We start from the raw sequence: 25,276 nt of genomic DNA on the forward strand, positions 1-25,276 counted from the left end.
ATAACAAAGGCCTTGTTTACAAGCTGATGTAGACTCATTTTTTTCCCCTCTCTCCTTGCTTATCCTTCTTCCTCTCATTTGCAGCCCTTAAATTGCATAAACCATTCTCTCATGCAATTGAGAGCACAGTTTTATTTCAATTTAAGAATAAGCATGGTAACTGTAACTGGCTAAAACACTCCCTGCTTGCCTCTCTAGGGGAATTCTTCCCTAGAAAACATCAGCTTGCCAAAAATTGAGCTGTGCTGGGACACTTGTTGGCTTTTAGCAAGTGCCCTGGAGAAGACCCTGGTGGGGCCTGTGCCTCATCTGCCAGCCAGGCCGTTCTGCCCTGCCAATGTATGACCAGCTGCAGGCAGCTTTCTCTTCCTGTCCCCATGCTGTGCTGCTGGTAACCTGGACTCTCAGGGCATCACCACAAGTTGCAGCTGCTCTGTATTTATTTACCTTGGTGGGTGACAGTAAAGTTACAGGGAAGGGTGGCTTTCCCTTCTGTGGAGAATTTTAGGAGGGAAGCATGTCCTGATTCAGTTTTAGATCTAAAACCAATAAATCATACTTTCCAAAGCCAAAGACATCAGACAAAAGTCTGCAACAGTATCGAAGTCTTATTGCTACACAGCTATGGTTTCTCAAGACTTGAGCTGTGATTGTTTCCCCAGAGCACTGTCTATGGAAGGGTTAAACTTGGGAGCAGGGGTTCTTTTAAGGAAAACTTGTCTGGGAGAAGACTGCTCACCAATGCCAGAAAATGTAAAACTGAGAACTCAAAACACACGTTTTTGGATTCTTTCTTTCTATCCTTTTTTTTTTTTCCCCTTCTGCTTTGCTTCTTCAGTTCTTACACATTCATCATCCAATCTCCTTTCATTAAGTTTTTAATTACTTGCCCGAGGGAAAGAAGTTAGGTTTTCCACATGCTCTTTGATTTTGATGTACTGTGGTTTAATCACAGTGAGATCATATTTACACTGAGGCTATTGTTTGCATGCTTTATTTTTTCCCTTCTTTTCTTTTTTTTTCCTGTTGATGTCACAGAAGGCACACAGCCCTCAGACAGATTTGAAAAGGCTTTTTAAAGTCATGGAGCTAGATCACACCCTTCCTTGGGTGGGGGGAAAGGAAACTGGTTATACCATACAGAAAACTCTGTGAGTTAGGTGTGGTGGAATTTCCCAAAATATCAATAGGTCTTGAAAGTGAGAAGTCAGGGGATGTGGTTTGCATTCCCAGAAAGAGCAAAGAAGAAGGGATTTCAGCATTTCAGAAACTCAAGAGGGCAGGGGAATAACATCAGGATACGTGATCAGTGGATCACTGCTCCGCCTCACTGTAAATTTTGCTGTCAATAACCAGATCTGCCTTGTATGATAGCTCCAAAACAGAGCGGGTGGTCTGACAACACAGAGGGAGTGTGTGAATTTCATGGGTGTTCCCTGATGCTGAGCAAAGTGCATTGCCTCAGGCAGGCCCTTTTCTAGCCCAGCTATGGCCTGTTCAGCCCCAGTGCAGACAGAAGGTGAGAAGGAGTCTCTGCCTCTGCTGAACTCCCCTTAAATTCTCACCACGCAACACAAGGGTCTTACATGACACAAATGGCACTTGTGGTACATCCAGTGGAGGTCCACCGAGGTGATCAGAGGGTTGGAGAACATCTCCTGTGAAGAAAGATTGAGGAAGCTGGGTTTGTTCAGCCTAGAGAAGAGAAGGCTCTGGGAAGACCTCATCGTGGCCTTCTGAAACTCAAGGAGAACTTATAATCAGGAGGGAGGCTGCCTTTGTACGTGGTCTGATAGTGATAGGACAAGGGGGGGAATATTTTTCAACTAAAAGTGAGGAAATGTAGGTTAGATGTTAGGAAGAAACTCTCGATTCAGAGGGTGGTGAGGCACTAGAACAAGTTGCCCAGAGAAGTGAAGTTTTGCAAAGTACTTCACTGACTGCCTGCAAAAACCTGCATACGCCAATGTCTCCTATTTTCTTAAAATGGAATAGCTATGGTGAAACAAGAATGTCCTTGGAGCTGAGAGCTCTTGATCTCTCATGTGTTTACTTAACATTTGAATGCCAGTCTTGGAAGAACTGATGGACTGCATCAGCATCTTGAGCAGGAGCATGAAGTGCCTGAGCCCTAGCTGCCTGCCACCCCTCCTGGATGGAGTACTGTGCCTGCATAAACTGACTGTGTATAGCCAGAGTATGACAGGCATCGTGCCCTCTTTGGTTTACCCCAGTGTGAACCATTAAGGAGGGGACATTCCCACTTTCCAGCGTTACTGTGTAACTGATCACACTACAAAAAACAGCCTAGAGGAAACTCTGCAATTCAGTCCTCTCAGTCCAGACAGAGGAGCTGGGACAGCTCAGTGGAGCTCTGAAATAAGACACTTGCCTTTCCCCTCTGCAGACCCAAGATTTTCCACATCACAACTTCCAGACAGCTTGGCATACTCCAGCATGACTGGCAGCCTCTGTTCTAGAGATGCACAGGACCAGACCGCAAGCATATGCAGGGTGGAAGAACAGTCCTTATTAGGGCTCTGCTCAGGCTGTTGCCTCCTTGCTTGCGCTCTCATTAGCTGTAAAGTCAATCTTCCAAATCTGTACATGGAAAACTGCCTTAATTTCCAGCCAGCAGGACTTGTTACTAGCCAAAATAATTACACTTAACCAGAAGAGTGTCTGCCCTAAAAGAAAGCTTGGTTTTTTTTTTTTGTTTTTTTTTTTTTGGTGGAGAAAAGCAGGAGAGAGCCTAAAAAGTGCAACTGTGGCCTTTGCCTGCTCGAGTCAGTGAAACATTATGATGCTGAGCATTTGCAACCAGGCTCCCTCTTTGGTCAGTTGCTGTGGGCCAAGGAAGCTCAGTCCTTGAAGTTCAGAGCCACAGTCTGAACTGGATGCTAAGGGCTTCTCAAAGCCCTTCTGCTTGCCTCCCTGTAACTGTGGTAACAGCAGCACCCTGGTGCTGCAGCAAGCTGTTTCATACAAGTTGTGGTAGCATTTCCTGCTTCCTCCATGTAGCTATTGACTTAAGATAAAACGTAAGTACTTGCAGCCAGCTTGCTGCTGGCAATCAGCTGTTACCAGTCTGTGGGCTGCTACCAGCAAGGGACCATTTTGCAGTCCATTTCCCATGTAAATGCTGTTCTCGTTGCCCTGTTCCATATTTGAGGAGATCAGCAACAGACATTTTCCAAGGCAGAATGGCTTATTCTGACCTCCCTCAACTTGTATTATAAATAACCATTGTAAAGAGCTGCTTACTGTAGCTAGATCTGTATAACTTACCATGCATCAACAGTTTATTTCCTTGCTAACACAGCACAGCAGATTCTTCATTTCAGGGGCAGAGACAGGAAGAAGTAGAAAGGGAGACGAGAGCTTAAAAGCACCAATGTTAAGCTGTCCAGTGGCTCTTGCAGTGAAGGTCTTCTATCAGAAGGTGCAATAGAGCATGAACTTCACCCCCTTCCACTAATACTGCTTGTAGTCAAGCGGTTTCTGTCAGAGTATGAACATTGGATGTTTAGAGCATTCGTTCTCAAGGGCGCATCATTACCATTAAGCCTAGTACAACCATAGAAGGGTACATAAATGCTTAAATAGCAGTGATTCATTTTAAAGGAACCTAAAGCAGAAACAAGGGATAACGAAAACCAAAAGGAGGCAAGAATCTGTACGAAAATATTCTGTGATGGTGAATTCAAAGTGATTCAACCAAGACAAAGATACTGGTTTGTGCATAGCCACTCCTTCAGGGCGTCTCTCCCAGCTTTCCTTCTTTTGTTGCTCTCTTCCTTCCTTCCTTTTCCTAAGCTGTCTTAATGTAGAAGAGATGCCATTTGGGATTTTAAGAAGCAGTTTGTCCAAAAATAGAAATAAGGGGTCCCACCTCTTTTCAGATAAGAACAGAGATGACTTCCCTGGTTCTTTTTTCACATAAACTCTACGTGTAAGGAACAGTACTGAAAGAAAACAATAAAAGTCAAAAGAAAAACCCTGCTAGAGTAGGATTCAGTACACAGAAGCCTATATGGAACGTCCTCAGATTGCACTTCTGAGGGAAGTGACTGAACTCCTTTGAGCTCACGGTCGGCTGAACCTTTCCCATGAATGAGTGCTCATTGATGGCAGCGCTGGCTGAGGCAACCCTGTGCGAGGAGCTTGGCACCGCAGCCCTCAGGCTTAAGGAGCCCATTGTATTTAACCTCATAGCGTGTCATTTATTATTCCCGTGTTTACTTCCACGGCTGCGTGCACCTCACACGTTCTTGTTACCCACGTCACTGGCTGTGTTTACTCTCACAGAAAGCGTGGATGTTTCCACTGCTCTCCTTAGCTGTTCCCTCTTCTGCCACTCAGCCTCATTAACAAGCAGCTTTTTCATCCTTCAGACCACAAAGAACAGAATTCTGTCAGTTCCCTTTGCTGCAGGGAAGGCCTGCCAAAGCAGATCACATTCTTCAAAGTATTTTCCTGTGTTTTTATTCAGCGGCAGGCTGGTTAGCCATTGATTTCTGTTAAGTTTGGGAGAGAGGAGACACCTTTGACTATTCTACAATAGACGTCATTCTGTCTTTATGCGTCTAAATCTGGCCTGTCATCCCTTCAGTGTCTGAGAAGAGAAACAGCTTACAGTTGTTGAAGTAGGGCAGCGGACAGCTTTCAGGGCAGCACTTCTGCTCTCAGACAGGTTTTACTGCATCCTGGACTCAGAAAAATCTAATGTGTGCAGAGAATATAAATTGAGCCATTCCAAGGCTCGTCAACAGACCTCTAGGCCCATATTGGTTATAGGTCCAACAAATGGACCTAGAGATAGACTTTAAAAATTGAATTTGTGTGTCTGTTTTGTCTGTACGGAATGTTAACGCAGTGGGGGCCTGACCTTGGCTTAGGCTTTCAGACATCACAGTATTACTAGCAAGATGTGAGGATTCAAAAGTTGAACTGAATCTTTTCAGTCAAAGAAAGTCAAAGCTGTCATTAACTGAAGCGTGGCTGCTGTGCTGCTGTGACACAGGGCTCAGGGGAATGGAGCTGTGTATAGACCACAGGTGCTTTCTGTTTTCAAAGAGAGTACAACTGCACGTAGCATTTGGTTAGATGGACCAGGGGAGAGCAACAGAGACTTCCATCCTTAACCTACCTAGAAGAGGGCTGTAACAGCTTGTCAGTTCATTTTATGAAGTACAGCTGATTGAACAATAGAACCAGGCCTCTGAGGGGAAGTCCAGGTAATTCCAGATATTTATAACTATTCACTAAGACAGAGACAAGGAAAAGGATAATAGTTATGACTATATATGTGTATATATATATGAATGTATTTAACAAGTGATGCACAAGGAATTGCTCACCACCCCCCGACTGATGCTCAGCTAGCTCCCCTAGCAGCAGAAGAGAAAAAATGAGTTCCCACCCCCTTCAGATCTCCTTTTGCATAATGTCATATGGTACAGAATATCCCTTTGGGCAGTTTAAGTCAGCTGTCCTAATCCTGTTCCCTCCCAGCTCCTCGGCCCTTTGCTGAGAATGGCCTTAGCTCTGTACAACACTGCTTAGCAGAAACTATATACATCAGTGTGCTATCAACATTATTTTCCTCTTAGAACCAAAAACGTAGCATCATAGCAGACACTCTGAAGAAAACAACTGAATTCCAGCTGAAACTAAGACACCCTCTCCAGTGTCTGAGCCAAACGGTATGCTGCGAGATGTGATCAGATGTCTGCAGTATGCCAAAGTTAGTCAAGCTTGTCAGATCAGTGGGCAGATAAAGCCTGCAAGTGTTGAAGAGAGTCTTTGATTGGGACTTCTTTCTGTGTGTAGAAAAGCAGAGACCACCAGCTCGATCACCACGGCAGGTTAAAGACAGCTTTGTGGTTTTCAGAAGCTTTCCTGATGACCTTCTGTGGTGACTATTTTGTGAGGTTTTTTTTTTCCTGAAGGTCAACTGTGCTGACTAATGGGGGCATTTGTGACACTGTTTCTGCAGCTCGTATTGAGAAATCGTGTGAAGGAAGAATAGAGAGGGACAGGGAAGTACTCAGAACACAGGAGGTTTGCTTAGCACGACCACTGTCTGTGTAATTGGCAAGCAAGCAACAGTATTGTTTTTGGTCCCAGTGCTTATGTAGAGAAATATTTAGCCTACTCTACCGCTCCATCAGTGCCTGACGCTGGTAGCATGACCACGAGCCATTCAAAAGACTTTGGGAAAATTGCTGTGAAACAAGCGGCAACCAATTAGTATAATTCACATGCTGGTGCCCAAGTTAACACTGATGACAAGAATCTGAAGCTATTTGCAGCAAAGTTCTTGAAACACATCCAGAAAGTATTAACATGCTGTATGCCAGGTGGTCAGAAGGTCACTGGGACAGAGATAATGAGCAACTGGAAAAAAAAATTCACATGGGAACTTTCATCTGCTCTAATTGTACCACCATTCCACTCTTTGTTCTGAGAATTGCTGTGCTGTAGAAGCTAATCGGGCTTTTTAAATACCCTAAACCAACGAAGTATAGGAGAATAAGCGTTTATCGTAAGTTTAGTCTGCTCATTTTGTGGACCCTCTGTATTTTTCATCCACCATTGTCTGCAAAAGCTCTGTGTAAGTGGTCTGTTACACAGGGTGAGCCAGTCACATTAGTAGATACCTCGTGTGAAAGACACGTTCAAAAGAAATGTAGAAAGATAAGAGATTAACTTGAATATTCAGACTAGACAGGAGCTTTTCTTTACTGAAAAGCTCAGCTGAGCAGCAGATTCAGCCCAGCAAGAGCGAGATGACTGTTTTTAACCATGCTAAGGAAGAGTGTTACAGTCCTGCCAAGGCATGGGCAAAATTGCTTTGTGCTTTCTCTCCACTTGTATTTCTCTACATTGTTGATTGATGAGCAAAGTAGACTTCAATCAGAGGGAACTGTGGCTCCTAGTGCTCAGCTCAGAACGACAGTCCTGCCGGAGTCTAAGCCAGAGCTTAATTTATACTGACCTCCCTAATGATGCTGATGAAAGGCAAAGCCAACATTTCTCATATGTTTGAAAACTGATCTCCCAGTCGAAGAAGAAAAAACTGGTCTCTTACACCCTGTTTCAATACCATGTCTTGAGAAAAACGTATTCATCTACCTTTTATGTGATACTCGAGCTTCCCCTTCTCCACCCACCAATCACCCCATCGTGCAGCCTCCTGGTTGAATGCTACACTTCAGAAACATTGAACTGAGCAAGGTCAAATGGAAGTCTATTGTCTTGATGAAGCACAGAGATGATGGGGAATTGTTAAACTAGCGTTTGATGATAGGAAAATATGTAACAAGTGGAGAAGAAAACAAAAGTGTTAATGTGTCCAAGAGGGAGGATAAATATGATAGATAAAACACTGAACTGTACTTGCCGCTGTCCCTATAACAGAGGAAAGATAAGCTTTCAAGACAGCTGCATATCCTATCTTACAGTGGATTAGCACCATTTCAGTTTGAGTCCTGCATCCAAATACTTTAGCTGGAATGCTCCAGATACAGGGCTCCCTGTGTTTTTCCAGGTGCTTACAATTAGTTTATAACTGTCTCTGCTGACTGCCTTCACCAAAAAGCAGGCAGGCATGGAACAGTTCCTGCCAAAACATTTGGAAACATCACCAGAGCCAAGAAATGAGATGTTCGCAGCCTTTGTGAGGAATCCAGGAATGTCAGCATGTACTGCCTGCCTACTTTCCACTGAATACCTAAGCTTGGCTAATAATTTGGAACCGAAACGCACCATACGGGCCTGCAGCGAGAGAGGAAAGGAGCTAGTTCAATCCATGAGAAGACATGGCACTCATCAGTAAGGCATCTGAACCTCACAGACCACAAGTCTACGTAGATTCTATTGTATTTTAGGCTGTTTTTTTCCTGACCACTTGATCCACAGTTTATATGGCTTGGAGTCTTGTTCAAATTTGATTTAAAATATCAACTAGCTAGTTGTAGCAATACACAGATCACACTCGTTTATAGGGAAATCAGCGGAAAGAGATGAAGTTGCAAGCCCCAAGAAACAAGAAGAACACTCAGAGCTGAGAGCACTGCTCTGCTGGAAAGGACAGGATCTTGAGAAATAAACCATTTAAAGTGCTTCCACTGGACATAGTATTACTGGTAAAGCTCTCACTTACAGAGTTACTAATACGCTGCATCTCATTTCTTCAACTTCAGAAGGAGGAATCCTGTGTTATGTTGCATCATTTTCTGTGTTATTTTGGTTTCCTACACACATCTTCATCAAATTCAGTTCTTCTTTCTCTCTACGTAGAATGTCCTTGAAGTTTTAGAGAATGTCTAGTGCGTTTGCTCATTTGTTTTTCCTTCTCTTTCTTTTCCCACAGAATCTTATGGCAAGAGCTCTCTACGATAACGTCCCCGAATGTGCAGAAGAGTTGGCCTTCCGCAAGGGAGACATTTTGACCGTGATAGAACAGAACACTGAAGGCCTTGAAGGATGGTGGCTGTGCTCCCTACATGGCCGGCAAGGCATTGTTCCAGGCAACCGTGTGAAGCTTCTGATAGGTCCAGTAGTACAAGACAGTCCTTCCAGCCAGGATATGTCCAATTCAGGACTGACACATCAATCCTTCAACCAACAAAAGATCTACCAGGTGCCAACCTCACATGCCTCAGCACGGGACCCTGTCTACCAGGTGCCTCCTTCCCATCTGAATCAGGGAATTTACCAAATACCCACTGGTCACGGTCTAGCAGGGCAAGATATCTACCAAGTGCCGCCTTCCACACAAAGATGCCTCGATGGTCTGCCTCTGACTAACAAGGTGAGTGCATTTACTTTCATGTCATAGCTCCAAAGCACGTTGCTTGTGCTGATTGCCAGTAATGTAGTTAACATATAGCAATCAGGCTATGGACTTAAGATATAGGAAGGATAAATAAACACATTGAACTGCTTACCCACTCCCCACTGCTTACCCACTTTACTGCTCTGGGAGGAAAAGAAAGGCCCAGCTCTTAATGGCTTCCTTATTTCATAACTGAGGAGAGCATGCAGCTGCTGAAGGTGAGCAAAGTGCGTTATCCTATGTCCTCACAGGCTCCCTAAAGAGCCTGAAGCACATCTGGCATATGGTACTCTTGCATTACATACTCAGAAGAGAGCTGCTGCAGTGAGATTAAGTCTTCCACAAGTTAATAAACAGTAATAATCATCTGCCCAAGTAATTTTTGTTTAATTAAATATGATGTACTACCTTGCTGGAGAAGTCCCAGTGGATCTAAACTTCTGAGATAGAGCAATGATTGCTGAGACAAGACACTTGGAAGAGTGAAGGAGCACAAGGATGTTAACAAGGGATGTTTTAATAATGAACCTAAAGTTTATAGAAACGAATTTGATGCTTATCTATAGCTAAATCCAGATTTCTCAACTAAGAGTGAGTGCTGCAGCAACTACACAGTGTGGCTATTATTGGAACAGCAGAGAGCTCCAAAGGCTTCAGTGAGCATGGGAAAGACCTTTCATTACTTGAGCCCCTTCCTTGTTCTTGTTGTCCATCTCACTCTCTCCTCATCTCCTATATTTACCTCATTTTACCTTTGTAGGTAAGTGGTACACAATGCCACCTACATAGGTGGCAGCAGGGCCTTAGTGGCTGAAAGAGTTAGAGATGGTGTGTCTGCATGAGGAAATAGAGTCTCCTGCCCTTCCAGGCTCTTTCTGGCCAAAAAGTAGTTGCCCCTACAGTCCCTCCATTCCCACCTCAGCAGCTCTGGCAATTAGCATCTTCTTTACCTACAGAACTTAAAGTGTAATATTCATATCCAACCTAGATAAGCAGAGGACATCTCTGTCAGCAAGTTGTTGACTAGTTCAAATTTTCAACTCCTGATTTATATGGGCAAGATGGTCTGGTTTTGGTTCTTCTGTTCGTTTGTTTTAGCCCCTAAACTCAGCCTTTTTCACATCAGGCACTCAGAAGAGTTCTTGTAATGCTTTATTTCCTTGTTTTAATTTCATTTTCATTGATAAAAATAAATGGAGTTTTTTCTTTTCCTGTGCAAGAGCAAAAGGTCTGTGAAATCATTCCAAATCAAGTTACAGGAGAGGTTTGTTTGCTCAGCTTTTCCACAGTTACACTGTGCAGGACATGCAGGAGAATAAGATGAGCTGCAAGTAGGATCTTTGTTGGAGCAGTCATGTGAGGTTTCCCAGGAAAACCCACATCTTCCCTCTCCTTTCCTTGTAGATACAGTTAAACCTTTCTCAGGGCAGTATAGTTTATTGATCCATACTAGTATTTAGACTCCCACCAAGGTAGTCACCAAACACCTGGCAAAGAGTCAACAGAGTCAAAGGAGAGTTCACATTTTAGTGTTGGTCTGCGTAGAATAGCACAGTCCTCCGCAGAGATGCCTCAGTTAGCAGTCTCAGGCCACGCAAGGTGCACCATATTGCAGAGCTGCACCAAATGTGATGGGAAGCCCAGGATACTAGCTCTGATACAGTGCTATATACTGACCAGCTACCTTCCTTTTAGGACATAGGCCGTATAAATGACCACTAGTGCAGTTTACATGATGTAATGGATGTATTTGTGTGTACTCAGCATGCAAAGTCTCTTCACCTTCCCTCTGCTCCACCAAAATTATTACAACATTCTGCATAGGCCTGGATGCAACACAGAGCGTGTTAAAACCCTAGATACACAGAATTGAAACAGATTTCAGTGAAGTGCAAACTTCTTGTGGACATGAAAAAATCAGAGATGCTAACACACCTGTTTTCTCTTAAGTTTATGCCTAGAAACTTTTCAGAAAATCCCAATATGCATTTTTCTCAATTCAAGTCACTTTCTGTGGAAAAAATAAGACCAATTATTTAGCATACAACTTGTTTCACTTAATTCCTTGCAAGTTGTGAAAAATCAGCTGTGCTGCACAAAAGCAAGTGAATTGTCCACTACAGAATAAAATGAAATGCACATCTATAAAGCAGTTTACTATCAATGTGCTTAGTGCTGGCTAGTTTTTGTTACTCAGGATGGGATTGTTTTAATCCTGAGTCAATTTATTTGTTGTACAAGCCCCAAGTCTCAGTGCTCAGTATGTAGTGGCAGGCTTGCTGGATGGCAAACCTCATTCCAGCGTCCTGCTTTAATTAGAGGCAGACATGTGTCTAGTCCCTTGGAATTCTCTGGTTTAGACTAAAAAGAGCCCATTGGAACTGAAATGATGATAAACAAGAAAGAACTGTACGTTTATTAGTAACAGAAGAGTGAGGCAAAAAATAAAGAAAGTACTTCATTCTTTATCGTCCTAACCTTGCAAAGCTGTGTTTACAGCTATGCTCACCAAAAGCAGCTGCTGCAACTCCCTGCTAACGCCTTTGTGAAAGCAAATCTAACCAAGGGGAAAGCGTTTTAGCACTTGCCTCCTACATCCGAGTTAATGGCCTGTCCTCCAGATCCTCTTCCTCTAGGGATTCGTAAAAACAGCCCTTAGTATTGAGGAAAGGGGGAAATCTTGAACATTTGATTTGAGGAATCTTTGCTCGGACTTCCAAAGGAGTTAATATTTTTTCCTCAGACTTCTGACACGTGCCCAAATGGCGTAATTGAGCCACTCTGCTTTCTTCCATTAGCAGAAACAGCTGGTCAGCAATCTGTGCATCTTGGCAGGGCTATGGAAATTGAAAGGCTTTTACTCTGCACTCACCACATACATAAGCCTTCTCACAACAGTAGCTCAAGAAGACTGTGTCCTAAACACCATCCTAAGCAGGACCAGCAGCAGTTTCTATCCTATCCATTTCTGTGCGCATTTGCCAGGTTGTTTTTTTTTTTTGTGCAAATGTGTGGTTTGGCTGCCATACAGGTTTTACAAGCAAAGCTCAGGAACTGCTGCCAGGCAGTAATTGTCTAGCCTCAGGTAACAGAAAATCAACAGCAAGCATGTTACAAAGCTGCACTGAGGTAACACATCTAGTTAGCCAGAAAGGCAAAGCAAACCAAAAAGGAGTCCTGAGGCAGGTGATTATGATGATGAATCGATTCTGGCCAGGCAAGTTGATGACAGCAGAGCTCTTATCAGCTTCTTCTTTCAAATAAAAAATGCCACCTTCTAAAACTTGCTCTACAAATGACAGAGATAAGGAGGGGTGACTTAAAATTAGCCTTGTTCAGCAGCAAGCTTTTATTGCTCTGCTGCAAGTTCGGTCACAAAACAGTTACACCATGAGGAGCATTTGGAGAGCTTAAAGATAGAAAAGCTGCTTCTTGCAGTTTATTTCTCCTGTCTGTGCTCAACTCTCAGCCTTACTTCTCACTGCCATGAGGACAGAGAAGGAACCTTCAGACACACCTGGTATTCAGGAAACCTGGGTTTTATCCTTGCCACAGACTTCTGCCTAGTCTGGAGTGGAGTCTCTGCACCTCGGTGATCTCATCTACAAAACACGTGGCTATAATTATAAGGGAACTCATTCTATACAGGCTGGTGGCAGAAAATCCTTTGAGAAAGGTGCTATCAAAGCACCAGGTGTCTTTTGCATCTGCAATTACACATAGTTTTCCCTAGTTTAAAGCTCTTGTGAGAACTAATGATTAAAGGACATCACCAGCATAACTTAGATCTTTTCTTTTTATAGTTCAGGGTTTCCCTAAGTGATCTGCTCTGCTGTCCCAGCCCTCCTGAAAACAGCTTTAGCCAAAAGTTTAAGGGAGATTTTTTGCACGTTGGAAAGCCATTACAACAAATTCTGAAAGTTTTCTGTAGGAACCAGTAGCTTTCAGGAGAACTTTTGATCAAAAAGGAATCGGCATAAAGCAGAATGTGAGCATGACACACCACAGCTGTTCAAGTGGGGAAGAGGCAGCTCTGCAGTGAATGTCAGCCCTGACGTGCAGCTCTCACAAGGCATCGAGTAACTCAGCTAAGCAGAGACTAATGCCAACTTGGAACACTCCAGCTTTTTTGTTTGTTTGTTTTAAACTAGAGCTCTACAGTTCAGGAAACACTTGGATTTATCCGCCTCTTGAAGGTGGGTGAAGCAGACAAGGGAAGGAGCTCATATTCACACATGAACATCCCTGGCCTATTTCCAAGTGTAAACACACCCTTGGCAGACTCTTTCACACCCTACCATCCTGTGGTCTCCACCTTTCTGAGGAGTTCAGCGCCTTCAGCAGGAGGTTTGGGTAAAGCACAGGCTGAGGGAATAGACCTTATTTCCCGACGGCCTTTATTTAAAAATCAGTCACACTGGCTGAATCCATGAGAAAGTGGAAACGCTGCCCCACAAGTAGCAGCACCCTGACTGCTCTGGCACAGACTTCAGTAGCAAAGTCAGTTAGCTGCATTATGACGTTTTTCCTTCCAGTTGAACAAGTACTGTCTTAGCTGGGAGGGTACAAACAGCTGCATGTAATGTGTGCTCCAGAAATAAGCCTGCCTTTCCTTTACCATCTTTTTACTTGCCTAGCTTCACATGTACGCAGTATGAAAATGCATACATTTAACAAAGTAAAGAGCTACGTTTAAGCATGGCAGACACATTTTGCCAACAAGCTATGAAATAGCACATATGCTCCCTTCCTTTCCCCCCACCCCACCCACATAAAAATCGTGTTCTTGCATTCCAAGATAGAATAATGTCCCCATTTACCCTTGAATCTAAAAGTCCTGTGATCCAGGTCACTCAAAGGGCCCAAGCACTCATCTTACCATCTTTCTTTTCTTATTACTTTCACATTGTAAATTCCACTTTGGGGATTTTTTGCCTTCGTAAAAAAAATATATATATATATTGTTTCGTTGTTAAAGTGCTGAACACACAGCAAAATCGCTGAGTGCTGCAGGAATTGTAACGCGTACCTCAGCACTCAGGGCTCTCTTTCGTGAAGTGTGCTCTAAAGGATGAAATTCTCTCAAATTAAATGCAAACCGAATGGTGAAGGCAGCACACAGCTCCATCCTTAGACTTGTGAATTTCTCTTGTAACTTCCCACATGACATTAATAGGCGAAATGCCATTTTAACTGCACAGGCTCTGCATTAGTAATCTTTCCTTAGTAGTCTCCATGCAAACCAACAATTGAAGAAGACCTCATCCACACGTCTGAATAAGCAGTAATTAGTCACAATGTGATTTGGAGAGAACTATTTTAAGAAAAAGCTGCATTTTATTAGGCTGAGTAAACATATGAGCTCAGCATTACTCCCTGCTTCTCCCTAAGCACAGGGCTCTTTTTAATCAGTTCTGTTTGTAGACCAGAGGGCATCATTTTTTCCCTGTAGCATCAGGAAAAAAGGCCAGTCCTGCTACCTCAACCAACAGATGAGCTCCCCAGGGACACAAATCTGCCTGTGCAGGCACAAGTACAGGATCAAACCTTAGCTTAAGTTGAATAAGTAAATAACACAGGCTTACGGGCTCTCTCTTGGTGGTTAGAACTAACTGGATCTCTGGTTACATCTGAAAACAGACTAGCCAAGTAATAGGTTTGGGTAATTAGAAATTTCCCTACAAGTACCAAAACCCAAGAAGAACAGCAGTTGAGCATTTTGGAAAACTTGAATGGAAAACTGATTATTCCAAAAGTGACTCTCATCATGAGGAGGAAGCATGATTTCTGAGATGGGAAATGGATGGATGAGGACTCGTCTTTGTCAGGAAATACAGTTCTTTTGATAGCTAGAGGCTTTGCAGGTGCTGGATGATTTTGTAGATATTTTGGCAGAAAACTGATTAGCATCCAAACATCATGATTCCACATCTGGCATGAAATGTTACTTCTATTTTTTAAATAGCAGTGTTAATACTGTGTTTTGTTTTCCAAAAACCCTAAATCTAAATGAAGCTTTCTACCAAAACAGATCCCTAGAACAGAACTGAAGTGAAATTAATGCAGTTAAGTTCCTAGGAGACGAAAACCTTCCATAAGACTGTCCATCCTCAATTCTTAAAAAAGACTAATATATTCCTGTTGGGTCTTATCACAACTTTTTTTTTTTTTTTTTACTTATATGCACAATCAGACCGGTCTGAGGTCTAGTCTAATCACTGCATTACCTACGTCCTTAATTGCCTGTTGCATTAACGTATGTTTAAAAGGAGTCTGTATCTCCCATTATTTTGCCAAAACAAACTGTGCAAACGTAAACACCAGTTAGTAGGAGAGCTTGTCTGAACAGTCGCCTTGAGAAATCCAATACAAAAATAGAGCCAGAATATAGATTATGAGCCAGAGAACATCTACAAATCAAGTTACGTTGAACTTCTTCCTAAAGGGAGGTTTTATTTGACTGCTTCTCTCAGAGAAGCATGATTCTCAACTCAAATGATTGAGGGACACTTCACTATTGTGCTTACATGTACCCCTGAGAATTCTCTTGTGGAATTGAAACCAGCAGTGCTCCATTGCAACCAGTTTTTCCCCCACTGGGAAATGCCAGTTTGCCAAAACTAAAACTGTTGACAGGGTAGAGTCTTTTCTGAGAAGTGTCTCAAATGAAGAAATGAAATATTTGAAGAGAAACAAAAAGTCATTAAAACATCTGATTCAACGTTTTCCAAATGAAGACACTTTGTTTTCCCCCTCCTACTTTCTGCCTGGAAATTCCATATAGGAAGGAGGAAATAACAGAAATAGGATGAAGTCCTCAAAAGAATTAAAACAAGTAGTTTGGACTGAACCAAACTGATTTATCATTTGTAAGCCTTCAGGATTTCATGTCATCCACAACAGCAAGACTGCTCTCCGTTCCACCGAGGTGCCCCAGCACTTCATCTTTGTTTCCTCTTGTCCTCCAAACCTGCCCTAAATTTAGGCTTCTGTCTTTGAGATGAGAAAGTATTACCAACATAGGGAGCAAGCGTGCATTTGCTAAAGCATTCTTTGTGTTGGAACCTTCATAAAATGAGAAGGCCAGACTGACTGAGATGAGCAAAGCAAGAAGCTGCTTCAGGTATTTAGCAGGAGCAAGCTACTGAAGCACTGAGATGCTGAGTTTTGCCACAAGCTTTTCATTAACGAGAAGTCATGCTCAAATTTGATCACAGGTTTCCAGAGACTACCGTAGCAAATACACTTCTCCACCAGAAGAGCTTAAGAAGAGCTTATCACACAGTGATTTTGGCAGGTTTTTTTTTTTTTTCCCCCTCCACAAACATTTATTTCAGCACTCTAGAACACATGGTAGTTCTGTCACCAGTACTGTAACACATCAGCTCTTTAGCCCTGTTGGCCAATACGTGCAGAAATGATGACATCAGTCTGTCTAAAGTGACTAATGTCACAGAGATGGCACTGGCAAAACTCTTGACAAGAGTATTGGACAAATATCCTATTTCACAGTTCCCTTGAAAATGCTGATCATTTGTTACTGACTGGCACACACTGCGCTTCCTCTCCTCTCAAAAGAAAAACATCCTCAGAAGTGTTAGTACAGCTCTTTTTAATGACATTTTGTAAGCAAAAATGACTTCATCAGAAGTTGGGAGTACCCCTTCCCAGTCAGCTTTGCTGTTCAAGGGCAGCCAGCACCAAGTCTGTTCCACTGAAGCAAGCAGAAGTGCTGTTCATAACACAACTGGCAGAAAACTCCGGAGCTCATGTGGGAGCGGGACTGAGTCATGAAACATCATTAAAACCTAAAAGTAAAATTGCTGATCTTATATTCTGTCTTGTACTGCTAATTCAGTAAGGTCTGTAGAAAGATGGAGCTTTGCAACTGCGTTTAGTTTGTGATCATGAGCACTAGCAGCAAGCAAAAAATTCAACACTAATCCAAAACTACAGCTGATGCAAATCAGCACCATTCCACTGCACTTACTGCAGCCCTGGGACTTTATGCTAGTGGAAGCTTAGGTCATCTGTGTAACTCCATAACTTTAAAAAAAAAAAAACAAAAAAACATAGAGCAAACAAACTCAAACCAAAACAGTCACTTGGTAACTAAATAAGCCTGTATTTCAGACACAGAAAAAAATACAACACTGAAAAGTAGCTTAATGGTCTTACTTATGTGTGCTGGTTTATGGAAAGGCTTGGACCAGGAGTTAAAAAGTCACAATTAGGCTAGCTGCAAAGCTGTATTCTCTACCCATATCGCCAGCAGTTTGCAGTTGGAATCAAGGCCAGGTTGTGATTTCACTTTTTTTTAATTTTTAAATTGGTTTCACAACTTCTATTTCACATTTTCAAGAATCACAACCCAAAACTTACTTAAACCCGGCTGAAGCACCGACCTCAAAAGGAGAAAAAAAAAAAGTAGCATCCATCTTCGTTACTTGTTATTATTTGCATTACAGTACCATGGGGTATTTTTATTTTTACTGTTTTAAGACTGGATATCTACTGGTGAGGCCCTCCAAGCCACATCATAAAGTTTCCATTTAAAGCCCCGAGTCTGCAAAGTTAAGCATTTTTAACTTAACACACTGTGAGTCAGTGACATCTGGACATGCTTTAGCCCTGGGAGTCCATAGAGTTAGAGCAGAAAAGGAGATCATCATAAGCAAGGGTCACAGAAAACAAACTGATACAAAACGTGGGAGACAAAAGCAGGCATTGTAAAGATGCGTGCAACACCGAGAAACAAATTAGTTCTCTATTAAAGCTGTATTTGTCACATATTTTTATCTTCACACATCTCAGTCTCACTTCTTAGAAAACTCACTGGGGAGCACCCACTTACGGGCAGCCTGCATAAAAGCTGCAGTGTCACTGTGTGTGTTGATACCACATTACCAGAGCAGAGCCCAGGAAGGAGAACGCAGTCACTGCTACCAGTTTCCTTTCACCTTGCAGAAATGGCTGGGCTGAGAGCACAAGAAAACAACTCACAGTTGGATCTACAAATCTAGTGCATTGTAAATGCCTCTGCAGGCATCCTCTCCTCTCTTTAGCCTGCGAGCCTTGATCAAAAGCTTTCCAGCAGTTAGTGATGGCAGAAAATACTCCACCTCAACATTTTACAGTGGTCTGGTGGCTATTCGCTGTTTGGGTTAAAGTAAAGTGCTATGGTTTGCTGATCCTAAGACCTACGACAACTCACAGAAATAAACATTAATAAGTGCAAGGATACTTAGTACATGCGAGAATGAAGCCACAACCTTTGTTCACAAACAGCTGGAAGCATTTGGGTATCACCATGTATAGCACACAAGTTAAAGCTACTGCTTTACTAAAAACACCAGACAGTACTGACTGATATGACAGGTGCTATTCACAGGAAGCGCATTATCAGCCACTGAAAATCTTGATGCAGCTTGTGAAAGCCAGGAGAGGAAGCACTGTGTTTTCAGTAGAAAGGACAGAGCTGGAGCCTGCTTCTCAGTTTTTTTTTCAAATTCCCATTTGAAATACAACATTCTTGCGGTCCCATGTAGTTATATAACCATTCCCCTTCCCCAGAAAAGTTTAAATGGATGCCTGGCTTCCTAAACACGTGGAGCAAAATAGGAAAAAGAGCTGAGAAGCAGCCCACTGTCTGATCCAGCATAGTTCAGTGGCTCAAATTGTTCAAGAAAGCAGGGACCAAAACTCTTTTTCCCAAAATCTCTCACTCTCTTACAGTTTTCCCATATGCCTTTTAGCTGTTCAGTTCTCCTTACAAACCTAAGAGAGCCCCTGTAGCTGTTAGATATCTACCTCAGAGGCTTAGGAACAGAATTTCGGCAATTATAGAGCTTGGTATTGAACAAACTTTAAGAAATACCTTAGAACAAATATGTTATTTTTTTCTTTACTTACATTTTGATTCAGCTTTCCAATGGCCACAGTTTTCATACGCTACTACTTGATCTTCACCTGCTCAGGGCTCCTTCTAGGGCAAGCTACAGCTGATTTTATTAGAGCCGGTACTGACAGCTGAGACTAGCAGCTGCTTCTGACTGTAGCTCCTGCCCGCTGCTGAGAGTCACCCATGAGGTGGAAGAGGAAACAATCATGGAAGGAAACATATCTCAGTGCAACTCTTCCTCCAGGCTGAAAGCGTAACAGTAAGATCTACCACACGTGCCTCCTCTTTCTCACCTCTCAAGAGCACCCATCTATTTTAAAGGCAATCAGCTAGGTGATTTGGGGCAAGCTGTTCAGCATACTTGTGCTTCAGTTTTCTTACCTGCGAAACTCAGCCAAGCTCATTTCCCATCATTCTGCACATCATGTGCCACAGTTCTTGAGAGGAGGCTGCGTTCTGCTCTCCACGGTATCGCTGTAAATCCAGAGTAATTCTGTTGGCTTCTGTAGGCTTATTCGCCCTATGTAATCTTTAAACAATGTAAACTACAGTTTTGTGCGTCTGCAGGAAGCACAAGAACTGTTTTGTTACTGCGTTGGTTAGGAATGTTCTCTGTTGTAACCTAACTTCCATTTTAATCCTGGAAGAAACAGAATGTTTTTTTTTTTTCTTTACGTTTAAGGAAGAGGATTTTAATGAACCACAGGGCTCAATATTTTGCAAAGTACATGCACATTCAGCTCTTTTTCTTGGTCAGTCATGCAATTGGCATGGAAAAGGCTCACGTAATTGCTTTTGGAAGAGTGTGGTCTACGGCAAGAACAGAACAAACTTTCTGTTCAGTTGCCTTTGTTTTCCAGTACTGAAAGCTTAAAGTAGGCTCATTACGTGTTTCACCAGAGCCAAACCCGGTCCCTGTTAGTTGCACTGCATGGATTAAGTGGTTAACGATGTTTTGAGAATGTTGGGCTAGATAGTTTGTGGGAACACCATCTGTTTCCTTTAACGCATAAACAAGGAAAATTGCTGGTTTGAAATGCAAGATTATTTAAACTCATTTAACCACAGGCATTCTTAAAAGAGAGGAGGTAAAACAAAAAAGAATTGTCTCGTGGTCTGACGTTCAGTGACATTTGTTGGGAAACAAGTCCTTAAGTACCAGGCAGGGCTGCTGTCCCTTTTTCACAAGTGAGAGAAAGGGGACCTTTTCTTCTGCAGCCACATCCTTCCTTCTGAAGTCCATCTTCAAAACTAAAGTGCCATCAAACATGCAAAACCATAACAGTGAGTTCAACAATGCCTTGAAAGGGCTGAGCATCCCATTCAGAAGCTGCAAGTTCACTTAATGTATTTATGGGTGAATACCCCAAATCAAAAGTTGCTTCTGCAGATATTGGGCTTGATGGTTTTCTCACTTCAGCCACCCAACTACCTCCCTCTTCCTCCTTCAGAAGCAGTACAAACCCATGTCCCAGCTTCCCACGCCAGATAGCAGAGTTTCGGGTAAATGAGAGTCAGAGGAAACGTTCCACATTTTCACTTCATCGAGCAGCATGGGCATTCTTTTAATTAGTGTAACAAAACGTTTGCTCAAGGGATGTTTTGGTGATGAGCAGCTTCTGTTCTGAACTGACTGGGAACAAGCAGTCCAACAGAAGGCAAGTTTAACCTAGTGAAAAGTGTTGGGAGGAAAGAGGAGTGGAGGTACAACAGGAAATGTTCTTGTACTCAGCACAGAACATATCGGCATTTGTGGGGAATTTTATGATGAAATCACTCAGAACGTGTTGTTACTGGATCATAATCCTCGCACAGGAAAATACACCTGAGTCACTAGGAGAACAAAGTTGTCTTTCATATTATCAACAAACCTGGGCTGTTGCTGGGTGTTGCTGTTTTTTTTACAACTGTATTTTCTGTCTTTGCTATTTCAGAAGCCTAAAAATGAGCAGATAAAAGCCTCAGGCAATTTTATTTGGAAAATAAATACCACCTTAAATACAGTACACTGCTAAGGTGCAGCCCTACAGACAGCTCAGGTCTTGTGTCCTCAGTCACCCATGTAGGCATGCTGTGCTCATTCATACCCTGAATAAGGTATGTCATGTTTAAAGCTCTCACTCCCTTTGATGACAGCCAGAAATACCCAGAGCACGGGCTTGTTTCACTCAGCTAACGGGGTGACACTGTTTGACTACTACTTCAGCTCAGCCAAGTCTGAGCAAATGCAAAAGTGTCAAAAGTCCAAGTGAAACTGGCGTCCTTCATCTGACCACTCTAGCTTTAGAGTAGTTATTCAGGCTTCCATTATCGTAGAATTATCAAATTGTTTGAGCTGGACAGGACCTTTAAAGGCCATCTGGTCCAACTTCCCTGCCATGAACATGGACACCTAGCGCTACATCAGGTTGCTCAGAGTCCCATCCAGCCTCACCTTGAATGTCTCCAGGGATGAGGCATCCACCACCTCTCTGGGCAGCCTGTGCCAGCGCTTCATCACCCTGATTGTAAAAAACTTCTTCCTTATGTCCAATCTAAATCTCCCCTCTTTAAGTTTGAAACCATTTATCCTTGTCCTATTACCACAGACCTTGCTAAAGAGTCTGTCCATTCTTTCGTACAGCACCCTTTTAGATACTGAAAGTCTGCTCTCAGGCTGTTTTTGCTCAGTAAATGAAAACAGCACCCTTGTAGCTGTTGAAGCCTTTCATACAGCATCTGGTACGTCAGCCTTCTCTGAGAAATGGGATCATCTCCAAGGACTATCAACAAGAATAACAGCAGCTGCATGGTACTACTGCTGTGCAAACATTGAAGAACTTGAGGTGCCATAAAGCTTCTACGGAGGTGCTGTGCATTGCCTCCTGGAGGATGATTTTTAAAAGTCCAATGGCTCATTACTGAAGCAAAGCCACGGTTGTAATTTTGAAACCCTTGGAAGGATCCTTGGAGTATATGTTCCTTAAAGCCAAGTCCTTCTGTTCCTAACTTGGGTGGAAAGTGTTTGACTGGCAGCACCCAACTGAAGGAAAAAGGGATGCAAACTGTGCTGGTCTGATCTCTAGCCCTCATGGGCAGAAATAGCATGAGGAAGAGGTGTTGACATAAGTTACAAGTTTCTCAGGCAAACAACATAATCCCAGGATTACATGAGAACGGCCGGGAAGGGACAATGTCTGGAGTGATCCATTTTGGGAAACTTCCAGTAACACAAGGGAGAACTTGCTTTAAAGTTCTGTAGATCTCTCTTACAATGCAGTAGATGAGTCTGTGGGGAAGAAATACATTCAGTAAACTCAGTACATTTTTAGAATGTTTTTAAGCCCCAGCAGTCCCACACCCACTTCAGCAGGACCCCTCTCATGGGCAGTGGACTGACTCAGTGCTGCTTCCAGTTCCAGTCTTCCCTGTCCTCTGATGCTAATTCAAGGAAAAGCAGCACCAATAAAGTGCTGTCTTTCCTCACCTGCCAGAGTTGTCGTTCCCCCCTCACCTAACACCACCTCACAGTCAGTGCAGCCGCCAGCACTACAGGGCACGTTGCCTTGGGCTACTCGCAATTGAATGGGACTTGTATTCCAAACTGGTAATGACAGTCACCTTAGAGGGAAAAAATCCAGCGATTGTTTCATGGTACAGTGCCAAAAATTACACAGCAATATTTGCAGAGCAAGTGAAAAGAAGAAAACCTGCGTTGTTAAGGTAGCAAAGATACTCACACTGAAATTTTGCTAGCACGCTAGGATTTCTTATAGCAAAAAGCTGCTATGAGATCTTTACTGAGTATGTGGTCAGAAACTCAGTTTCACATCTTGCATACATTTCTAAAGATAGTTAAGTAGCTCTGGTGAAGAATTCTCCCCAGCCGAGCACAAAACCGCATCTTGTATGGCCCTGTGTAATTTGTCATTTTATGCCTCCAGGTTATGGCATTTATATTTTTTCTTGCTGGAGCTAAATAGCACTGGCAGAGGTTAAGATGTCAGCATTTCCACTATAAAACCAGCTCTTTCTGGAGGTTAGGTAACTTTTATACCACATTATACTGAAATTCTGCCGTGCAGATGCTGTCCAAAACATAAGGCATTTATTTTGGACCAAATTTTATTTGAAGTCATTATGGTAGTTAAAGGTTTAGAAAATGACAAAAATGTAAATTCTAAGCTTTTTTTCAAATATTGTTCTTACATTGTATGCTTCAAGAATGGCTTAACATTTCCCCCCAGCCACTAATATAGACAAACCAAGTGGAGACAGCATAAGTGAATTACCCACATTGGTAAGTTTAAGCATAGCCTTTCTACGTAAAGAATTTTCAAAGCCGTAGCTCGCAGTCTGTCATTTGGGATGTTGTCCTATGGGGCAGGGTAAGGCACGGCATTCTGCTGGAGTTGGTGAGAAGTGCTTCCATGAGCAAAGGGGGAATGCTTCCAGAGCCTGACTGCATTACTTTGAGCCTCTGTCAGTAAGGAAGGACACTCAGCACCTCAGTAGGAGTAGCAAGGGGCACAAAGCGCTGATCTGAGTGAGTGGCTGCTGTGACCATCACATTATGTGGTCTGTGCTGAAGGACAGACAGTGAGATGAAGGAACAAAGTTCCCTTAGATCTGATGGAGAGTCTGTGCTTGACAAATAGGAGATAAGCAAGCAGCCATGTCAGAACTGGCCTGAAAGTAAAAAAAGGTACAATTGTAGCTTTTTGCAGTGTTCAGCTCTCAGGTATAGGTGTAGACGAGTGTTACTAACACTGCCACCTGAAACATGAATGTTAATAATACTAGAATGTTTATATTGAGAACCCCATGCAGTTACAGAGAGAACGTGCCAAGATCTTCAAAGGCTTATGTTTCCTCTTCTTCTTTTATCTCACAGGTAGTAACTCCAGTCAGGTCAGGACAAGGTTATGTTTATGAATTCCCTTCCAAATACCAGAAGGATACCTACGATATCCCTCCTGTTCGCCCTCTCCAAGGGGTAAGTACCAATAAAACTGCCAGCAGCACTGGAAGGGCACAAAAGATGATTAATTTCTACCAGAAGTCTATGAGCAAAGTGAGTTCTCTCTGAGAGAAAGCATGTTTCAGTTAGATTCAGTGGCTTTTTTCACAGAGCGTAGAAGTGTTTCAGAGTTGTATTTGATGTTGAGTAAGATCTGGCAGCACACCAAACACAAAAGTCCCATTTGTTTTCTGTGTTCTGATCAAACAGAATATCTAAACAAAATAAACTTAATGCCTGGGAACATTTTTTCCCCTTACTTTGTTGTTGCGTAGTTGACAGTAATTCACTCAGTAAGGGTAAAATCATCTCCCAGATGAACAGCTACCATGCAGGGAATTGTTTTCATCATATGTCTGCTGCGCCATGTCACTGAACTTGGAATATATCTTTGTTCTGAGGAACACCTTTGGTGCATGATCCCCGAGACCACGGACATCCAAAGTAAATGCACAGAGGATCTGTAACTCAGCAGCCCCACATCTCTCTGTGGCTCTTTTGGTAGCGCAGCTCCTCTAGGGAACAACACCGATGCCCAGTAGTACGTAACAGACAGACACCAAATGGCTGGAACTGCTTTGAAATCTGGAGTGAGAGACATTCAGATGTTAGTTAGCCTTAGACCACACGTGGAACCCACTGTAATGCAGGACATGCCACCAAGTGGAATACTTCAAACAGCTAACAGCTGTGCTCCCTGCTATTCAGCCCGCTCGCACTACACCTGATGAAGCAGATCTATAGTCCTAACATGAGCAGCCCTCATCTCAGAGTTTAATAGCGTGTACTAGTAAAAGTTTATTCCTCCATCCCTCTGATCTCTGTCAGTCTCATCAGTTCTAGTCACATGAACATATTGCTCCCCTTTTTACCCCAGCAGCAATAAACTTTTAACCTGTGGGATGGGAGTCAGCCATGACTTCATCTCTGCAGCCTGCCATTCACTCAGTTGCAGAGTGTATTTCCTAACTGTCCAAAATATCAGGCAAACCCATGTAGCCGACCCATACAAAACAAAGTTGCACAGCTCTGGTCATCTTCAGGCTGTTGATAGGAGACATGGAAACCAAGAAAACTCACCCGAGAGCAGCGTTTTTATGAGGTGACTTAATTCTATAACCTGTTTATTCTTTCTTTAGATATATGACATTCCCCCCACATCGGTGAAGGGGACTGCACATCCCACTCCCATTGGAGATGCAAAAGCTTTAGGAGTCTATGATGTACCACCTGCCAAAGGGGTAAGTGTTACACAGTTTCCACAAGATCCTGTATTTTCATGTGTGACCAAAGACATGTTTAAACAAGAGTTCGTGTATGATCCTGAAGGGAAATGAGATTCAGAACTTTGAAAGATTTCCTTAAGCTTTTAAGGTGTTAGTTGAAACTGATATAGCAAAGCATTGTGTCAAAACCGCTAATGTTGTGTAGTGTGATTTGGTCATTAGACCTAGATTATCTTTGTGGCAGCATCCTGCCTACTTGGAGTTTGCTGCCTGTGAGAACGTGCATCAAGAAGGAGATTAAAAAGTGA

General features: G+C 42.8%; 1 protein-coding gene across 2 annotated transcripts in view; it reads left to right on the top strand.

The window, feature by feature from the left end:
* NEDD9 (neural precursor cell expressed, developmentally down-regulated 9) overlaps nucleotides 1-25,276 on the top strand; it is a 93,751-nt gene that overhangs the window by 62,593 nt on the left and 5,882 nt on the right. For both annotated transcript variants that reach the window (XM_021385693.1, XM_021385692.1), the window contains 3 exons: nucleotides 8,378-8,818; nucleotides 23,617-23,718; nucleotides 24,882-24,983. In XM_021385693.1, the coding sequence (XP_021241368.1) occupies nucleotides 8,378-8,818; nucleotides 23,617-23,718; nucleotides 24,882-24,983 (645 nt within the window). The remainder of the gene's footprint in view (nucleotides 1-8,377; nucleotides 8,819-23,616; nucleotides 23,719-24,881; nucleotides 24,984-25,276) is intronic.

The sequence above is a fragment of the Numida meleagris genome, chromosome 2, assembly GCF_002078875.1.
Source record: "Numida meleagris isolate 19003 breed g44 Domestic line chromosome 2, NumMel1.0, whole genome shotgun sequence".
Lineage (NCBI taxonomy): Eukaryota > Metazoa > Chordata > Aves > Galliformes > Numididae > Numida > Numida meleagris.